At 42.0% G+C, this 21,020-nt stretch overlaps 2 protein-coding genes across 6 annotated transcripts in view; both read right to left on the bottom strand.

Moving 5' to 3' along the window:
• Positions 1-46: 46 nt before the first annotated feature.
• amer1 (APC membrane recruitment protein 1) lies at positions 47-7,210 on the bottom strand. 3 transcript variants are annotated; one of them, XM_035625355.2, is made up of 3 exons: positions 6,368-7,210; positions 5,015-5,080; positions 47-4,909 (listed from the first exon to the last, which is right to left on the bottom strand). In XM_035625355.2, exon 3 carries the CDS (start codon positions 4,810-4,812, stop codon positions 1,699-1,701), a length of 3,114 nt encoding a protein of 1,037 aa, XP_035481248.2. In that variant the 5' UTR covers positions 4,813-4,909; positions 5,015-5,080; positions 6,368-7,210; the 3' UTR covers positions 47-1,698. The 3 variants fall into 3 exon arrangements, with proteins under 3 accessions (XP_035481248.2, XP_035481249.2, XP_035481247.2); XM_035625356.2 differs by having other exon boundaries at positions 5,033-5,080; XM_035625354.2 differs by lacking the exon at positions 5,015-5,080.
• Positions 7,211-7,350: 140 nt separating this feature from the next.
• The window catches only part of gab3 (GRB2 associated binding protein 3), a 34,775-nt gene continuing 21,105 nt past the window's right edge, over positions 7,351-21,020 (bottom strand). The window contains exons 1-10 of one of the 3 annotated variants that reach the window (XM_035625362.2): positions 18,103-18,317; positions 14,960-15,260; positions 12,100-12,256; positions 11,546-12,003; positions 11,321-11,370; positions 10,797-11,037; positions 10,400-10,490; positions 9,801-9,885; positions 8,763-8,882; positions 7,351-8,303 (exon numbers count right to left, since the gene is read on the bottom strand). In XM_035625362.2, the coding sequence (XP_035481255.2) occupies positions 8,187-8,303; positions 8,763-8,882; positions 9,801-9,885; positions 10,400-10,490; positions 10,797-11,037; positions 11,321-11,370; positions 11,546-12,003; positions 12,100-12,256; positions 14,960-15,260; positions 18,103-18,285 (1,803 nt within the window). In that variant the 5' untranslated portion in view covers positions 18,286-18,317 and the 3' untranslated portion in view covers positions 7,351-8,186. Of the gene's footprint in view, positions 8,304-8,762; positions 8,883-9,800; positions 9,886-10,399; positions 10,491-10,796; positions 11,038-11,320; positions 11,371-11,545; positions 12,004-12,099; positions 12,257-14,959; positions 15,261-18,102; positions 18,318-21,020 lie in introns of those variants that run through there. The other 2 variants (XM_035625363.2, XM_035625364.2) reach the window with 2 other exon arrangements.

Here is a 21,020-nt window from a genome sequence, read left to right as displayed (position 1 = left end):
ACCGAACGGGATAAAAGAGAGAGAAAATAAAAAAAGCAGCAAGAAATGACATCTTGTCATGTTTATTTTAGTGTAAGGCAGTGTTCTACTCTGACAAAACTGTAAACTGACTTTCAACAAGAATCCTGTAGTGTAACACGGATGTAACGTTCAGACAATAAAAAAGAAAAACAAAATTGAAAAACGAAAACTCAACCAAGAAGAATATTGCCAATCTGTAATAACCAGTCTAAATACAACGTTACAGTGTACAAATAGCTGAGAATATAAATACATTGTTTTGACATGTTCAATATTACGCCATAAAAAACTACATCATCTTGACAGATCAACCTCTGACCAATCAAACATTAAGTTCAACAAGAAAATGATACATGGTAAAAAGTACCAATTTATATTCAAAGCATATCATTTCAATTGGATTGATTTGTAATTCCATTAGCTTACAGTAACACAATGAACGGAGTGCAACCTTTCAGTAAGAGTTCTGCACTTCACAGGTGGTCACTCTGTTGGAAAATAGCAACAAAGAAAACAGTGAAAATAACGTTGAGGCCAAATTGGCTTGTCCGGCCTAAGAAAGACACAATCACTTTGAGACCATTAGATCCTGTTGGGTTTTACTTTTTTTCTTTCCAAGCCATTTCCTCAATGTCTTATGTGAAGCACTTTTATATACACTGAAATGTGCTTCACAGATAAAGCAGCATTGCCCGCAAAAAATATCTGAAGACTGTAAATGACATATACAGTCCACCTGTATATTTCCTGTTGAGATAGTTCGAGATTTGGGCCAAAGGCTGAATGCGACACGTAGTCTCTAGGTCTTCTTTATGTCAGACATTTAGACATGTGACTGCAGGAAAAGCACAGGAGTGAATAATGAAATGAATTACTGGGAGTCTGTAAGAGCCACGTTGATGTAACCAGGACCACCTGAACCTTTCCTCCTCTGACGGATCAAAATGTCTGCAGTGAAAAAGGCCTATTGCGCGATTCCTCGCTGTGATTCTCCTCTTCATTTTTGTCACCTAATCTACAATCTGCTCAGAAAAGAAGTGAATCAAGAAAACAGCTAGAAACACTAAATTCCGAGCACCATGACGAGCCGACGCGAGCCTCACCGGCGCAAAGAGAGGCTGTGAAAAAGCGGAAAACACAAACGTATGCCGGCACTTACAGCATACGCATACTATACATGTGTTTAGAGGCAACTGGCTGGGCTATGGAAACCGCGCTAATGAATACCCATTAATCGAAGTGTGGCATAACTATTGAGATCTGGATGCTGACGCTACATATGAGTAAAAAAAACATTGTAGTAATAGTAACAGTTAGTAGTAACAGTTTGAGATGGATCTGAGCTTTTCCAAATGCAAATAAATTGAAACAATATCTTCTGAGGACTGACATGCGTGGCCTGTGTGAAACAAGTAACTGTTGCTGTGCAAATGCAGAAAATCCCTTTCGACCTCCCAGGACAGGGTTGTAGTTGCAGCGGCATGATGGCAAAGACACCCATGTCTCTCTGAATAACTTCAAATTTCATTTCCTTTCCCGACAATCACAGTGTACAACTAGGAATCAGTTGTGCGAGTAAAAATTAAGCAACAGTCACTCCTTTGGATGTAACATAAAAGCACTCATTGGCACATAGACACGCGGTCGTAATGTCAACAGTATGATTAAAAAAACCTTTCAATTAAAGGTGGTCTCAGGGAGTTTGCCGCACGCCAAGTCCCTGGGTGTTCTGGTTTCACCACGGACAGCCATTTCCTCTTTAGACACACCAGCATTAATAGGGCTCCCGGTATGAGATAATCCTTCCCTATGAGCCACTGGTCTGCTTTTACCACACTGGTTGTAGGGCTGAAAATTGGTGGCAGCTTTACAAAAAACGTCATCATCAACATCCTCAGATTCCTCCTCCACCATTCCAGGATAAACAAAGGTGCTATGAGGTAAACAAGAGTCTGAATGCAAAGGAACATGACACTGTCTATTGTAAAGCTTGCTATTGTGTGACAGTGAATCACAGGACCCTCCGTCTGACACACTGGAGCCGAGACGTTGCAGTTTACAGTCAGGGAAATCACTACCGGATGAAGTAGAAAATAGTTTATGATTTCCGTGCGTTTGACTAACACCCTGTACTTTTTCACTGATTTCCCCATGTGTCAGAGGATGGCTCAAAGCCATTCCTGACCTCGTTTGCCATGATAAGGCCATAATGCTGCTACAGTCTTTAACATCTGATGCAGACGCATGTACATTCTTTTTGTAATGTGGCGAGGAGTCTCTGTCAGAGTCCTCTTCAGTCTGAGGAGAAGAAACAATTGCAGCTATTTCCTCTCTATATGCATCAGGCATCTTCATCTCAAGGCTCCCTGTGTCTAGAGATCGGCTTCTCCTGTCGAGAGACAGCGGATTAGACATGGACTGGCTGACCCTCGTAAGACCTAGGTGCCGTGGGAGACTAGCAATTGCCCATGTGCTACTGATCAGGTTCTGTTCGTACATGTCTAACATTTGATAGTCAAACTCGGCAAATGCATCTTTTTGCAGGTAGCTTTCTTCAAATTCCTGATAGGGTGACGAAATGTCCTCCTCCAGCTCCATGTGAATCTGCTCATCATATTCGCCCTCATTATGCATATCGACTACGTCAAATGTGACTATGGTGGGTAAGGCGTCCATATTTGTAGTGAAGGCAGAGTTTGTCTCCAAACCGTCTACGCTGTTGTGCAAGTTACTCAGCATCTGAGAGTGTTTTGTGTAGTCCACAAGTGCTTGTGAGAAACACACAGTTTGCCCATCATCCAAATCGTTGTTACAATCTGGAGACTGACACGTGATATTTTTGTATGGTAACGCCACGGGCTTGTTTTCCTCCAGATGTTGCTCTTTGGGTTCACAAAATGTTTCAAAATCTGGGTCAGATGTGCTCCCAAATGATATGCTGCTATGCCTTTTTTCACAGTCAGCGTTAATGGATTTTTGCCTTTCTTCAGCAGAAGCAAGCATATTTCCCTTATCATCAAATACATTTGGTTCTATATTATTCCTGTTGCCTGAGGCTTGTGGTTTTGAATTCAAATTACAATCTTTATTCAAGCCCATTTCCCTCCGACCATCCACGCTTTGTGCCAACTCGGAGGATTTACTGCTCCCGAGAAAATTGTGAACTTCATACAGTTCAGCACTTATTTGTAATCGATCCATGTCTGGAACAAAGGCAGAATCTGACACATCGGCTGGCTCACTTAAATACTTGCACTGTTTTGAACCGGGAAGCTTTGATTTGTTTTCATAGTGTGGACTGATGAGACTCTCATCGGGTGCAAAAAGTTCGTAGAGGGCATCTCCGCTGTAACTGTCCCTGGGTAGTCTGTCTGTCCGTAGTCTGTCAGATTTTTCCTGACCTTCCTCCGGCCCCGGGGTAGTTGAATCATAGTAGCCCTCATCACTATTTGGAACTGATTCCTGATGCTCACTTTGAGGAGTCAACACATCAGCAATCGAAGAAGTGTCCATGCCACTGGCTTGTTGTAAACTGTTACTGTTACAGTCCATATTGTGGGAACTTGTCAGCTCGGCAGTCATATCTGTGTGGTCCTCGTTGCAAGTGTAGCAGATTTTTTCTACAGCATTGTTTCCCCAGAAATCGTGAAGACACTCCTCACCCAAATCTTCAGGTGAGGCCATTTCTTCACCGCCCCCCTGATAAGTAAGATAGCAGGAGGCCCTCTTTCCACCATTCCTGCTCCTTTCACCAGAAACTGTGCTCTCTGTGATGCTGTCATCTTCTTGATCTGCTATTATGTCCCCGCAGCCAGTGAGTGAGTCAAAGCTCTTCAATGATGCGACGTCACCAAACATCAGGTTAAGCCGATCGGACGAACCTGCAGGTGTTTCAGACTTCAATACAGGCTCAGACGTCATCTGAACTTTGAGGCAAGGCTCGCTGTGTCCTGGAGAAGTCTCCTGGTAATCACTGGAAACCACAGCCATCAAATTAATTTCCTCTATTTGAACATCACACACCTGATCATCAAACTCAGACTTTGGGCTTTCTTGCTCCACACTCTTCTCCAATGTCACCGCATCAGCATCACTACAATCAGGACCAATGGAAACATCACACATATCATCTGTGAAATCAGGCACATCAGGTTCGGATCCCAGGCACGATGTGACAAACATGTTGGTGTTGTCCTGGACAACAGGCACCTCTTTCTTGCAGTGGGGAGAGGACATTGGAATCATTTCAGTTTTATCCGTCCCAGAATTTCTATGGTTTCTGTGATGCTTAAAACTGTGAAAAAGACTCCTAAAACCCTTCCTCTGCCGGCCAAGAGTCAATGATTTCTGCTCAGCGGTGGGGTGACTACATTCATTGTGACACAAAGTGTGGAGCTCTCCGGAACAGTCCCCTTGGCAGTGGCATATAGAATCTCCAGCTGAGGTGTACCTTCCTCTCACACCGTCATCATGACTAACCTTACTTAGCCCATCGTGTGTTTTGCTTTTGGTGAGTCCTTTCTTTGAAGACCACTTGTTCTGATTTTTACTCCGCCCGCCAAAAAAACTTGGTAGAATACAGATACCTTTTCGCACACCAAAAAACGTCAAGGCAGTCCTCCTAAATCTTCCAGATTTCTGAGATTTCACCGTGGCATTCACCGCATCCGACTGAGGCTCCTCAGTGATGTCATCGGGGCTACATCGTGACAGCGATCGGGAGATTGCAGCCAAGTCCTTGGTGTCACCGGGTAGCTCGTCTGCCTTGCGAGAAGCCATGGCTAACCACATTTAAAGGAGCAGTCCAGCAGAAGGCATAGCAGCTGAATTATCAAAATCAGCCGGTAGGATGATGGCAGGGAGTTTGTCCTCCATCCGATATGGGCACCTGTGTATTGAGAAAAATCTATGATCTATTAAAATTGGCTACATTGGTATGATGTAAACACTGTTCAGAATCTCCACCTAATTTCCAGTAGAGTGATGGTATTACTTGAGTGCAAAAAATTACACTGTTCCATCTGTATCATCGTGGCCTTTTGACATCCACTGGTATATTCTGACATAGAAACACAAAACACAAAAACAGAGTCAATGTGTATAAGCATTCATTTTAACTAATATTTTATTAGTACACATCCAGCAAAGGGGGATGAATTTGAATGGTGATTAATGCACATTGTCCAGTTTCACAATAAATAAATGAGCCAGACTCTGTGCTAGTCTTCCCTCCGGGTCAACTCGATGTCTGTGTGGCTCGTTCCAATTTGGGAGTTATGTATTGATCCAACTGAAGTGAGACACAGACCCCCACTTTGCCGAGTGCATTCATGTTTTTACGCCTCTGTGGTTTTCTAGTTGTCTGATTCACTTCCTTATCTCAGCTTTCATTCCACTGTGAATTTGAATGTTTTGTCTCGTTGGAACCTGCTGCATATACACACGTCCTGGTGTATTTTCCTGGTCCGAGGGTCTGCTGTGGAATATTTTTTTGTATTTCTCACGTTCTTGTTTTGTTACTAACTATTAGGATCAGAGCCAATCTTTTGTCAAGAAGCCATATGAATTAAATGACCTTAAATTGAAAACTGAAGACCAGTGGAATTACCTCACACTCATTTTCATCATGAGAATAAGCTTACAGCAACTTCATGCATTGATTACAACTTTAATGTTTTTTTGTTGGTGCATTTACAAAACCCCACACAATTAACTGTTTTGGTTTTATACAAAGTTTAGCAAGTATTTAATGTGCATATACTGTATACTGTTTTTTTGTTGTTGACAGAATTAAACCAATAAGCACAACCTCATAGCACTTTGATGGCTTTTAGCCATGAAAAGTGCTCTATGAATGAAATGTATTCTTATTATAGTGAGGTATAGGTCAACGTGCAGGCAGGTGAAGGACAACACGATGCAGTGATGGGAAGACATAACTATGCTACAGCCGCACTGCTCTGAAACGACGTCTGTGTCGAAGAGAGAATCCAACTTCACATTAACTCCACTTCGCGAACTTTAGCAGAACTAGTGTGAGCTGTACGTGTTCGCCCACAGCCGAGCTGAATGCCGCATTAGCACGAGCGGACGATGCCCGGTTAGCTAACCGAGTCACCGAGTAAACAAAAGTTACCAACGACAGTCGAAACCACGCAACGCTGCGCCGCTGTTGCCTTTCTCCGCCCAACGACGAGGTGACCTCTCGGTGCACAGTTAGCGGCTTTAACTCGGGGTCTCTGCAGCCGGCTGGGGCTCCATCGGGCCCCGGAGCCGCTCCGACCCACACACGGTTTCATTTGTTAGCTTAGCTGCGATGCTGGCTAGCAGCGTTAGCCCCACTCACCTGCGTGTGTCCCGCAGTCCGTGGCCCGGGGAGATGTGAGTGTGTCGGACACCGGCTCCACGGGGACTGGACTCGTGTGTCCACTTCAGCCACGCATGTCGATTTTCAATCGAGGTGTTCAAAGGAGCATGTTAAAGCCCAGCGTTTAACTGCTGGGTGATGACTTCCTCCCTTCCACACTTCCGACACTGTCCCAGCGGCGCGTACTAGTGACGCAACACGTGTGTGACGTTTAGTCTGTAATGATTGCAGTGGGATTTTTTTTTTTTCAATTACACACAAATGTAACAAAATGTTCATCCTTCATTAGAGTATAAATGTTATAATATCTCAAAGCAAATCTAACTAAGATTATGTAAATGCTGTTGTTAAGTTGTTGTATTGATGTATTATGTTTTGTTATTGTAGCCTCGCCTTTCCATTTGGTTTCATTTTTTTTTTCATAACTTACATTTTAAAAGTTTAACACTTTAGCTAAAACCTAATCAAATTAATTATTCTCCAATGCAATTTTGGGGAATACATTTTAAAAACACAATATTAGCAATAGCATATTTAATCCAGGGGAAGAAAAACAACATAATCCCTATCTTCGTACAATCCCACATGATTTTGTTTTTTCGAAATAAAGTAGTGACTGAAGAGATCGTTCACCAATATGCACAGGGGCCTATCCATTCCTAAATAGTCTCTTATTGCTAAAGTACAATACCTTAAAATGTGCAATTTTATATTCAGCATATTATCTACAAATCTAGTAATAATAGATAATGGTTTGATGTTCTCAAATCCCTGCATCGTGACTATTTAAGTGAAATAGACATTTGCAAACAGATATGGTTGCAAATGCTTGAAGAATGCTGTGTGAATTTGCGAAAAAGTAATTTTGTAATCAAACTACCAGATCTGGGAGGGTTTACGGGAGAAGGAGAATACTCATGATGAATCATTTTAGTTTTTTGATATGTAGAGGGAGAGAAATGTAAAAAAAAAAAATCTTTATCATTAAAATATTTTCTCCTTTACAGTCACAGCTATTATACACAAATTTACAAAAAAAAAAACATTTGTATTTTACAATGAAGCAATGTTATGTCCTTTTCAGATTTTGGTGAAACTCTATGCTACAGTAGAAATTACAGTGCTTGACTAGGCAGAATCAGAGCCGTTGATAGAGAGAGAGTAGCGACAACTCCCTTTTTTTTTTTACAGCAATGGTGGATCATAGAGCCTTTCAATAGTTCCCGGAAGGGACCAGCAGCGCATTAGAGTAGCAGCAAAATGGATCAATGGACCATTTGTGTTGAACTCATGAAGGGTAAGACGTTTAATATAATAAGATTGTATATTATCAGGAGATCTGAATCAAATCAACATGAGCATTAAAGCATGTTGGTGGATTATATCCAAATAAATTTGTAAAAACAATTTTGTTTAAAAAAACGTATTGACTAACTGCATAGAGTAACTACATAGGCATGTCGGTCTGCTATACAGTAAATGGATTCATTTATTGACTAAGTACCAAAAATCGCAGTTCTGTCGCTATGACTAATGGATTCTCTAAAGTCTACATGACTCAGGTGACGTGCAAGCATTTTTTACTTCCATTGTCGTGACTCTCTCTTTCAAACGGCTCGGGGCAGAATGTACAGTAAAAACCTAGTGAGAATCAACTCAGATTTTTCAGTGCAAATTTCTGTTTTGTCTGCGCAATAAAACCTTGTACATGTTTATGTTGTTGCTGTTTTTTCAAAGTGCTTTTAAGTTGTTTTTGGTCCTCTTCATAAATGTCTTTTTTCCATTAGTGATTTTCCATTCATGTCTTTGACTGCCGGACATCTGTCCACTCCATTTTGGTGCTTTGCAGTGCCTGGGTCTTCTTCTCATCCACCTGAACGTAATCCACTCTGTACTCATCAGACAGAAAAGGCTTCTGCTCGGCATAGAGAGGGAGAGATAAGAAGACATCTTGATTCACAAATTGCGAATCATTGAAAGTCATGTTGAGCACAATACTAAATTCTCAGTGCCATAGTAGTAGCATTGTTGCAGCTGCTTCGACATGATGATGATCATCATCATCATCACATGTATTACATTTTTTACAAGTTGTTAGAATATTTTTTTTAACGTTGGAGTGAGCACTATGGTGATTTGAATAGTAACAATAAGGGTCAGTGGAGCTAATAGTAAGGAGTGATTGTAATGATACTGACTGAGCTGAAAATTACTTTTGCAATGTTAAAGATCATTAATATGTGATTTCATCTGTTTCAATCCAAAATATTCAGTTGGTGTAGATTAAGAAAAATCAAGAAGTCCATTAGAGGCTCCAGATGCACAGTGGTGCAAAACAAAGTCCATTTCTGTTATTCATCGGATCGCAACATACCTTCTGCACTGGAGAAGGAGATGCAGAGTTGAAATCCAGAGACAAATAGTCCAGGTTTGATTTTCTCGCCCAGGGTTGAACTGCTCCATCTGAGGTGAGATGGGACTGTTGCCTTGACTCCTGTCAGAGAAAGAGACGGATGAAGATCTCACAAAATAATAACTGCTCCGAGACAGTTGGGTCTGAAACGCTTGCAATTCTAAAAACACATCAGTACAACATATGCATTTGAGCTGTGAGAAGCAGTACCTCTTCACCACAAAATTGCCGTGGCCTTGGACTGTTCATTTTTAGATTGAGTAGAGAAAACTACTTGGAGGAGAGCCCAGCTCCATAACACATGACTAATGTGTTTTCCTTACTTTTTCCAGGAAAATGCCCCCAAATGTGCACAATCATCAAGACAAGCCTTGTACAAATTCTCAATGATACGAATGCTCACAGCCCGGAGGGTCCTCAGTGAGACTGCAGTTAGCTGAACAGATAACTTTGGAAACATGAGATCACGCTCCACACAGTGTCAGCTGTGCTTTTGGTACTGAGGGTCTCACAATTATGGGATTTTGTTCTATTTTAGTGTTCTGCAAAACAAACAAACTGTTCATATTATATGTGTGTACTGTACATAAAGAAATAGGCCCACACACTGCAATATAATCTCACAGATTTACACAGAGGGTGGCAGTTATACTGTCGATGAAAAGTGTGTTATTCATATGTTGATACAAGCTTAATATATTCTTAATAGCTAGTATTCTCCATAATGCATAGGCATTCAATTTGGGTATTTAAGGAGAGAAAATATAAGCTAACTTGTGTTTATGCCATGAGATTCAGATCAGGACACATTTCACAATATTTTTCTGGTGGCTTGAACAAAAAACACAAAAAAACCACTTTGTGTTTTATTTAACTTCGTTCTATAAATTACAAACACTGGTCAGCCACAACATTAAAACCAGTTTCCGGCTCTATGAATGGGGAATGGTGCATACATAGTGTGAAATGTGTTTTCGGTACGGTGAATAGAAATGTTACCGTCGCAATGCAATTTGTGTCAACATCTCTTGGATTGTCGCCGTTTTCATGTTTTCTTTCATGCAGTAAACAGTTCATTGAAAAGCTGCAATTGCACAAAAAACAAGAGAGAATTATTGTCAGATTAGCAACCAACTATGAAGTTTCATAGAAACTGAGAGGCAGGATAATGTCCTTGAGCTGGGTAATTATATTTACTCATAACCAAGGTAAATGATATTTAACTTAATAACCATAACCAAAACACATTTGACTGGAACCTGCTATTACTCCCAGCTGAAAGGCATTAGGTGTTGTTGGTGCAGGAATGGTCTCTAGACAACACCTAAATCTAAGTTAGTAATGGTGATGTTTTTTTCTTTGTATCACATATCATTAAAGCTTGTATACACAGCTCTAGAAAAAAAGGTCTGTATTTTTTATTTGAATCAGTTGAAAATCACACAAAATGCTGTAATGTGACTTAAAATCACATCTTGATGGTCTAAAAAAGGTAATTGAAAGGTCATGTTTCTATCATCAATCATGTAAAGGTACTGTACTTATAAGGGAAGAATAGACATTTTGGATAAAGTGACTAAGATAAAGTTTCCTCTCACCACGATCCAGTCATTGTTCTGCTCAAAGGAAGATGAGTGGGACACTCTGTGATCGTAGACAGGCCTGTCAAGTCAAGAGGAGGTGGTCGAGCTGTGAATTGGACAAGATTACCAGATTGGTTATGATTCTCTGATATGCCACAGAAAGGATCGATTCCAAACAGTGACGAGAAGTAAAGATCATTGTGAGAAAAAAAAATCTCTGCATGTATCGGCATATTCCAGCATGTACTAAGCATGTGACAGTGTGGAGGCATACGGACATGGATCAGAATCACCATCGTTTTGGATCAATTTGTACATTTACGGACGTGTTTAAAGGCTATCAACACTACAAACTCTAACACCATCAAGACAAAAATGTAACTGAACCATTCAGGCGTGTTATGGCTCTCACCTTTCCTCAGGCGAGGCTTGAGGTGCCGGTGAATTGGAGGTGGAGCAAGTTCTCCTGGTTGACACAACAGTGAGCTGAGCGATGTGGAGGATTCAACAGTAGAGTTTGTGTTGAGAAAACTGAACGTCCCTGGGCTCATGGGGATGTAACCATCAGGTTCAACAGAGGGAGAAGGGGAAGCCATGGGAACATATGACTCATCCTGGTAGCTTTGAACTTGTGTGGTATTTAAACAAGGCTGCTGAAAGACAAAGGAGAAGGAGATCAGACAGGTGCACGTCGCAGTCCATGTTGTAAATTCGGTACATCCGGAACATTTGATCATTTTGATGTGATCATAGCGTCTTTCAAATGAATTTGGATGGCAAGTGTTTTTGTTTTAGAAAAATGAGACTACTTTAGTCTAGCTTTAAAAGAATAGTTAGCAAAAGCACTCCTTACACAAGGAAACCAATACAACTTTTTCAACAAGTGTCTTAAGAGCCTTTTCTTGTTTAGCAAAATCTGTTGATGATTTTTTTTACCAAATTTATACTCTGCCTTCTGTTCCTCATCGACCTGCAATCGGCATCTCCTGAAAAAAAGAAAAAATAATATTAGTTTGCATTCTCAACCATTAACATCAGCTGTGGAAGACATCAGGCCACATGCGCGCCTATTTTAATATCACCAGGATTATGTTTAATTTGGTTGCATGCAGCTTTTTTCAGCGTCTGTACTGTGGGCATGTGTTTCTGTGGATGATTTACCCATTCTGAAATGGTCCAGGCTTGACAGAGACGTCCTCCGGGGAAATAATGCGGTGTGCTTCAAGCAATGCCGCACACTCATTGCCCTCACCTTATGAGCCCCTTCATCACTTAGCTGCTCTGGCAGGTGATTAGGCTTGGGCGGCAGCGGAGGAGGCGTTTGTCTGTCACCCGTTGCCTCTGATGAGGGAGAAGAATACGGCCTGTCAAACTGGAAGACACTAGTGGCACAGTGGCGTAGTGGGGAGGAAGAGGACGGGGGTAAAGCCACGGAGGTGCATGGGGCACTGAAAGGGGGGTTGATCAACCTTCCGTGAGGGAAAAGAGCGGGGCCGGGGCTGGCATGGGAGATGGACAGAGAGGAATCTGTGAAAAGTGGCGAGGGGACAATGTCCTTGACAGCATCGTCTGATGACTTCTGCTCCAGAGAGATGTCAGAGTTTGAAAAGCTGTTATGTCTACAAAAATGGGAAAAAAGGGAAAACATTACATTTGTTAGACATGAACTACCCATCATTTCATCTTGTGTCAGAGGGGTTACAGACTGCACATACCTACTCAAGCTCACTCTCCCCGTCTCACACTGTGACAGAAAGAGGTAGTCCAGCGGATGACCAGAATCTAGTTGGCTTGATACAGACGCTCGGTCAGGGCTGTCAGGTGACAGCTGAAGGAAGATGGGGGTGTAAGGAAAGCCTTCTTCTGAGCTTTCTGCGCGAACAAGTGGAAAAGGACAGAGGACATTTCTCAAATGTTACAGCCACTATGGAGAAAACTGCCGTCATGAAAACACTAAAGGGTTACAATACATGCAAACTGTGCACCGACAGTGGGGCACATTTCTCCAAAAACTCACAACACGCTGTAAATGGAACAGGTGAGTTTTGAAAAGACGACTGGTATCACACACGAGCTCTGTTCCCTCTTTTGTTTATACACTCTCCAGTCTTTCAGTCTGGTTGGCTCTCAGAAATGTGTTTCATTCCATTTCACCCAAGGCCAGCTGAGTCAAGGCTGTCCCTTCAGAACCGTGTGTGTTCGGGGGGGAGAGAACGAATCATTGCGTGTTCTCATGAAACATTTGCTATCCTTAATAAATGTTTGTGTCTCGTGTTGGCAGACCGACCTTTTATAATCCTCTGCAAAAAATGATGAGATGCCATCCCGCTGAACGCTTTTGCAATCCAAGTTGGATCTACTGCTGCTGTCCCACTTTCTCTGAGAACTCTTAATTAAAGCAACACAACCTGATTCTAAAACTAAAACGACACAGCAACAGTCTGTGGCACAGTCCACACTTTACGTGTGTGTGTGTGTGTGTTTTTCTGTAAGTGTAATGTGACTTATAGTAACATGCAAGGCGGCATATCAGCAACCATGTGCCGTTGCCCTATCTCCTTCACGCAGATGTCTGTGCTCTAACAGAAAGTTTCCAGGCAAAATATTCACTGTACTTATGCATTTAGGGCAAAAGTAAGGCAAAGGTCAAAACTAGGATCATCCTGAGAGCGTCGCGGCTCAGGATGTGACTCCAGGTTATTTACTTTTTTCATGTTTGAGCTTTTCTCCTACCTCTGACTTTGTTTGTGTGATGGAGTGTTAGCGTGTGTGTGTGTGTGTGGCAGTAGGTGCTTCCTCTCTGGACACCTGGCTAATGGGCGCCAGTTCGTGATCAGCTCATTAACGCCTGCTTTAAAGCCGAGGCTTTCCACGTGTCCGTCGCCACACTGTTCTGCCGGTTTCAGTGGTACATCGCAGGTTTTGTGCTTTGTATTTTTTGGATGGACTCTCACTCAGTTTTCTGTGCCTTTGGGATTTGCCTGCGACATCGACTGTTCTCCCGGACCTTGCCTCAGCTAAGCTGCATGCCTGCCTCGTCCCTGCTCGCCTGCCTGCCATCTACTGTACCTCTGCTGCACTTTTATCCTCGTGAAAGTTTTATCAAACATCTTAAACTGCCTCCCTTTTTGTTCTAACTGCAACAGAGATTTTCAAAGTGATCACAGAGGTAGCAAAATAATTGTAACACACAAGAGATGAAAGTCAACAACTACCATGAGTAGACTTTATTGAGAATTTAATTAAGATTTAATAACGTGCAATCAGCACATGAAAGATGACGCGCCCTGGGCACTTTCTAGGTCACTCATCGGAATGAATTTATATTCTAGAGGCGAGTGAAAAACTACATTTACATATTTTTCTTCCCCATTTCTCTCCTCCCAACCTAACCCGTTGAGGCATATGGTCGCCTACCCCGAGTCTAGTCTTTGAGGAAACTGTTGGATTCCTCTCTACAATATTCTTAAGTCTCGACCTTTGGATGTCAAGCGCCATGAGAAGATGTATGTTGTGATTTATCTCTGCACAAATGAAGTATAATTTAATTAAATTGAACTGAACTGAATATTTCTTATGTAAAAAAATCCCCCCCCAAAATTCTAAAGCTCCATTTACTTGTGGTTGTTGTTGCTGCTGCTTTAAAAAAATAAGAGTAGATGCGACTTGCGTCAAATAGTTTTAACCACAGTGCGATAGATAAGTGTGTTCGTTTAGCTCAGTTAAAGAGAAATGTATCAACCAGTTTGATCGACCTGTAGGAAACACGTCACAGTGTGTTGAAACTGTTTTCTGACTCTTGATCTGATCCAGTGTGTGTGTGCGTGTGTGGACCACTCAGATTGAGCACAGATAACTTCTTCAAATCTTTAATTTTACCCTCAGGATGTCAATCCTCAACTCTTGAGGTTTCTTTCTGTATTTGTATTTTATGTGTACTGCTGATTCTAGTAGACAAAGTATATCTTTGTCATAATGGTATATGTTTTGAGACATGTCCTTGGAAAAAAATGTATATTTTACATCTTTGTCTCTTGCTCTCTTGTATTTGATGTGTACATTGTCTGTCGTGGTTGGCATTTTCTGTCAATATTATAATAAATAAACTGGAAGTGTTCAAGATATTTTGTGCATAATTTTATAAATGCTCCCTGAAACAGAATTATCATAGATCTGTGGGTAAAGCAGATTAACACCGTTTCTCAGTTGAAGCTGCAACTTTGGACACTTTGAACTTGCCACAAGATACTAGAAATGCAATGACTTCAGTATTGGGGGGGAAAAAACACGAGTGAGTTATCACCAAAGAGCACCCTCATGTTGAGTCTGTGATAGTTTCACCCAAACCACACAGCTCAAAATGAGCGATTCCATCTCAACTTAAAGTTTGGCTTTCATTTCACAACTTCCTGTGTGGGGACCAGTGTAAACAATTTCTTCTGAACCAGAAGAGGGAATCCACCCTGTTACACTGTGATCTTCAGTGAGTCAGGTGTAGACAGGTACAGGCTGAACATCTTGCCATGTGCAGCCACACTCTAAAGTGAAAAGAGTCTAAACTTTGTGCATATTTACCTGTATCCTCCAGGCTCCCAAACTGGCAAATTTGACTGATGTTACTGATCCAGCTGTTCATCTCCTCCTCAGTTTTGGCCACCAGGTAAAAAATGCGAGATGAGGTCTTCACCACAAAGAGGTGCTTCCCATGGAAGTCTCGCTTTACTCTGAGTTGCCCGTTGAGCATTTCCACCTCACACTCTTTCAGGTCGATGGTGCGGATCGGTTTCTTGGAGTTCTTACTTTGATAGTACTCCAGCACATCAGGATTACCACTCATGCGACCTCTGCGGAGCACGAACCAGCGTTTCCTCCAGGCCTGCAGGAGAAAGGAGCAGTTCAACCTGGAGTTACTCTTAACTTTGACTATCATATCATTTATTTTAAGCACAGCGCTTCAAGATTCAAGCAGTGGTGCCTTCCTCCCTGACTACAATTAGTCATGACCAGTCATAGGAATTAGATCACAGCTCCTCCTCACAACAGCAAAACTTAGCAACGTTAAACTGCGTTTTTTTTTTCTTTTGATATGGTCAGTAAGCGGAACCTCAACTTTAATTTCCCAGAAGTACAGAGAAGAGGAAGTTCACTGTATTTAGAAGAAAATGTCTAGCATGAACGAAAGAGGTACTTATTCACTACACTGAGTACGACTTCTTTATACTGTTGACGTACTGAAAACCTAATCCTGAAACCGTTAACGGGTTTTTATAATGGCTCCTACATAAAATATCAAATGCCTGAGCCCTCACTGCATAGAGGATTCCAGTCATGATGATGTCAATTTTTCATTATTGATTAAAAAAAGATTCTGGATGCAAAGAGGTCAATATCATTTTCACACTTGGTGTTGTGGCTGTGGGTGCATTGTCAGGGTGGAGTGTCTGTTCTGTGATGCGAAACTTAAAGCACAACACGTTTTTTCTGCATGTGGGTAATCTGCTCCTGCACAAGTCAGTTGGTAATTTATGTGTTCATACCAGGAAATGGTTAGACACACCAGGCTTACTGTCAAAAACAGTGCCAAGTTGAAGAGGAAACCATAACTCGACAGATGGCTATTTGATCCCATATAGATGTTTTGAGTATGAAAAGTTTGTGCTCTGAAAAACAAGTTATTTTATTGGTAATTATTAATACAAACACTTGGTGAATATATAGAGCTTAATAATTGTTGCTTTTTATGCAGATGGAATTTTCTTCGTAGTCATCATATGGTTTAAGTAAGAACCATATGATATGAGGTCGGTGGTGGTGAAAACTGAGCCTACGCCATCCGCTGAGGAAGAGCGTGCGATGTAGCTTAAAACAGTGGAAAATTCTAGAAAGTGGAACTTGAGTCATGATAAAAACTAAAGTTTTGTTCAAGGTCAACAATGAAGATTGATGCTCAAACTGAGGTTTGCATCTATAACGCCTCAAAACATGACAGGCCCCTTTTCACGAGACCTTTGGGGAAAGCATGGGTGTTAACTATCAAAACGAAGTGTCCCTGTAAACCCAGACACTGTGACAGTGAACCAACATACCAGGACCCTCACACTGGAACAGCTGAATAGAATTCAGACATCATTCCTTCGATAATTTACAAACTACTGTGACGTGTGTAAATGTTTTCATTGAAAAGGGCTGACGCCTGCAGGATAAAATGTTGCCCAGGATGTATTCTCACAAATTTTATACTTAGTATAAAAAAATGATGAATGTGAAATATTAGATGTCAAAAAAGCTGACAACATTCAGTCCCTTTCAGTACTTTTATGTGTGACCCTGGGGAATTTTGATGAAACTTTATGAAAAAGAATTACAGAGAGTCTTATGATTGAAAAAAAGAGAATAAGCACAGTGAACTTTATATAACCTTTACGTATCATGAGTGAAACGTATATTGGTATGTAGCGTATAGCTCAATAAATGTATAGAAGCAATTGTTAGCAATTGCCAACTACACCACCCACTGAAGTGGACTGGACACAGCGGACGACCGTTGAACGCACATCTGTCATGGCAGTGAGTCGAAATGCAATGTTGGTACAAAATGAGAACGCAGATGTTCCATGTCAGGGAGGATCAGATCTGAAGTGTGTGGAGACTATTTGTCTCTAAAAAGGTGCTACAGGAAAAACAAGGAAGCCGGAGCCGAAGGCAGCTAATCAACTACCAAACAAAGTGCTGAAGAAAGTGTAATTGCTGTTGTAATTACTGCTGATTTTCATGATTTGTATTGATGGTAAAGATACATTTTACCAAGATCAGTTCTGCAATAGCCTGTGCCTGTGTCTGACATTTGACTATTCATTTGCATGAATAGTCAAATTTGTCCTAACAACAAAGTGGAAGTTGTGTATTTACTCTCTGGCATCAACACGTTCCGCATGGTGTGCAAAAACAAGTTTCTATTTCCCACCCCGAACCCCCATCAGCGCACACGCACACCTCCACCCACTCGTTCCCCCTGTACTGGTGTTGATAAATCAGCCTCCTCCACCTCCACTTGCACAGGGGAAGTACAAACAGCGATCATAGAAGCCAGACTATTTCTGCTTGTCGCTTAGGTCTGAAGTGTGTGACTGCTGCTGACTCTGCTTTCCATGTTTCACAATGCACACGGTCATCAGAACAAACACATACACACACAGAGAGCAGAGTGAGTGGCCAAAATCATCACATGACCCCAACAACCACACAACAGTGAGGGCTGTTTCCGTGTAAGCAATTACGTATACTTGCAGTAAAGAGTAATATCCATGTCTGTCTGAAGTACATTTGCAGCTTGTGACATATTGTTTTTCGTCATGACATTGCACGTTAATAACTGTGAAGTGTCTCCACAAGCCAAACCACAACAGCAAGGTGTTTTTTTTATAGAAATGAGGAAGACGACATAAAGGAGACTGAAGAACAGCTCAGTTTAACAGAAGCAACGAAGCAATCAGTATGTCTGAATCTCCTCATTCGCTATCGTAGTGCACACACACACACACACACACACACACACACACACACACACACACACACACACACACACACACACACACACACACACAAACACACACACACACACACACACACACACACACACAGGCAAACACAAGGCACAACAGCACAGCCTGCCATTCCAACAGAGGACATAAACGTGTCCAGTGTGTCCTCCTACTCACAAATCTCTTTAGTTTCTTCTCTGGGGGGGATTTAATGAGCCAGCCGGTCCAGACCACATCCCCAGCACTCATGTTGACTGCAGAGCGTGTCGTCCTCACGGCTGCTGCTGCTGCTGCTGCTGCTGCTGCTGCTGCTGCTGCTGCTGCTGCTGCTGCTGCAAAACTGAGAGCACTGCAAAGCATATCCTGTGCTCGGCTCAGCCCAGCCACTCCAAAAGGAGGAAGTCAAGAAATTGATCACACTGACAGACAGAGACAGTGAAGGGGAGAGAGAGACAGGGAGAGTTGCGTGTTTATTTTCTCAAGGGCTCAGGGGCAAATGGATGGAGCTGTTGGCCCGTGGGGAGGAAAAACACATAATGAGGTTTGACAGGTTTAAGGACTCAGTTGTATTGACCTATAACATGCAGCGGCTGCGCGGAAATCTGTATGGCAAAATCAAAGGATCCGTTCTTCTGTAGGTTTCCTTACCAAGAATTTGCAAATGGAGATCAGCGGTCTCCACAGCAAAGAGCAAATAACTTTCTTTGTTTGTTAAGTTCTCATTCTACACATATGTGTGCATGAAAGCGAGGCGGCGTCATGAATAAGAGCCAAAGAAATTGTCTTTTGCTGGAACCAGTTTCTGGGAGCAGTCTAACCTTGGCCACTGATGTCTGTTTGCTCAGGGACAAAGACTCCAGAGAAACAAAACAAGGAAAAAATAAAGATCGAGCTGTTGGAAAAATACACGTTTCTCTCCACTGCATATGAAGTAGAAATCGCGTGTTCGGGGTTAGGGTTAACCCACGGCCTTGTTTACAATCAAATTATCGTTTGTAACTTCCTCTTGACAGTAAAAGCAGCGGCATCCCACTAATCATTTACATTTCTCGAACGGGAAGTTTATACTGTAAATACTCACTGTCAAAATTTAAATGATGTCCTTTCATGGATAATCAACTGTAGTATTAAAATATTATCCCTATGTATTTTTTAACAGATAAACACAGAGCAATTTGAAGTCCACGACAGAAGAGAATTCTGCAGTTGAGTGCAGTCAATAAATACTATGAACAACCCAATGTCACCCCTCCTCAGGTGTCTTGAGTAACCACTAGGGGGCGACATTACCACCAGATTAAGGACATTATCTCTGAGTAAACTTCGTATTCATACATCATGACTCAGTGAGTATCCAGAGTGGTATCCAGAGAAGAGTACATAATGATATTTAATCAACTTACAGTGCATTACATCAATAACATCTTATTTGAGTTCAAATCCAAATCCGTGGACATAGATACTATATGTACATGATGTGATCTACTTTTTTGCATCTTTTTGGGACTAACATCTAGTCTATGAATTCCTTATATTTCCTGGTATGATTGTGTTTTTGTGTGTTTCCTATTAATGGTTTATTCTCTCACACATTCATTCATGTTCTAGTCTTCCGAGATCGAACAGTGGCTGACGGTCAGCGGCATATCCTGCCAATCCCAGCTAACATTGGGCGGGAGGCGGGGTTCACCCTGGACAGGTCGCCAGCCTATCACAGGGCCACATACAGAGACGGACAACCATTCAGTCACATTCACACCTACGGTCAATTTAGACTCTTCAATTAACCTAACCCCATTCTGCATGTCTTTGGACTGTGGGAGGAAGCCGGAGAACCCAGAGAGAACCCACAGAGATCCACACAGAAAGGCCCTGGTTGTTTGAACTGGGATTCGACCCAGAACCTTCTTGTTGTGAGACGAAAGTGCTAACCACTACACCACTGTGCAGCCCCCACACATCAGTCACCTTAACCTAAATCAAGATCCCTGCATTATTCCCTGGCATCTGGCCCTTTGTGCGGATCTGCCCCAAAAAATTTTATGTGTTTTTTTCTTATCCCATGTCCCATCCTTACACCAGGTATCATGGAATCCAGACAGACCAACCAGGGGACAGGTGTGAAAACAGAATCTCCTCGGCGGAGGTAATCAAGCCATGTATACATTGTCACTTTAGTCTATACAAAGGGAGATCATACAGTAGACCTGGATGTGCCACAATGATAGCAACTGGTTAATCATTCAAAATACTGTATGAAGGCCTGGATTAAGCCAAGAGCAACACCCCTTTCCACCATATAAACTTCATTTCCACTGCCACGTCCAAAACAACCAACAGATCTAACGTAGGAAAGAGCCGCCTGGACAGCGGAGGCTCGGAGCGTACACCTTTCATGAAACACCAAGGAAACAAACTAAGGAATGTTGTCCCACTGGCTTATCCCCTAAACCCACATGACACGCTAAAATGGTCACTACATAGAAACATAGCAGGTCAACCAGTGAACATTAAAAAGGGATGATGTGCCTCAAGTCACACACCATTCCTCAAAAATCAGCCACTTGGCGCTGTAAAGTGTGAGTGGAGGATGCCCTGTTGGTGGCTAGGTGGTTTATCTCTCTGCACGCCTGTGACAGAAGATCCCTGCTCGGATGACCACTGCTGCACTAACCTGCCTCTGTAGATTCACCAATGTTGGAATTTACGGTAACTAGTTGTAATCAATATAAACTTATATGCATTGTCACTTCAGTGATCACAGTGAGAAGATACCTACACATCTATACCAACACATCAGAATACTGGATACGCCACAATTATGGCAACTGGTCACACATCCAGAGTATTTTTTTTTGTTTCAACATTTTATCGTCAATGCTGGATCAAGACAACAACTCGCCCAGTCCCTCTCCACCGCCCCCACAGAAAACTGGCCAAGTTTTGTCCGTGGAGATTCAGGTCCTCAAGGTCCTAGTTCTCCACGAGGGTGTTGAATCAGGAACTACCAGACATTTGAATGATTTCTTATACAAAGTACGACTTTGTGGCGTTTATCGTCTGACGGTAAATTATATGGGAGAACTTCTCTCAAC

This window comes from Scophthalmus maximus, chromosome 2 (assembly GCF_022379125.1).
Source record: "Scophthalmus maximus strain ysfricsl-2021 chromosome 2, ASM2237912v1, whole genome shotgun sequence".
NCBI lineage: Eukaryota > Metazoa > Chordata > Actinopteri > Pleuronectiformes > Scophthalmidae > Scophthalmus > Scophthalmus maximus.
This window is presented reverse-complemented; position numbering and strand designations above follow the sequence as displayed.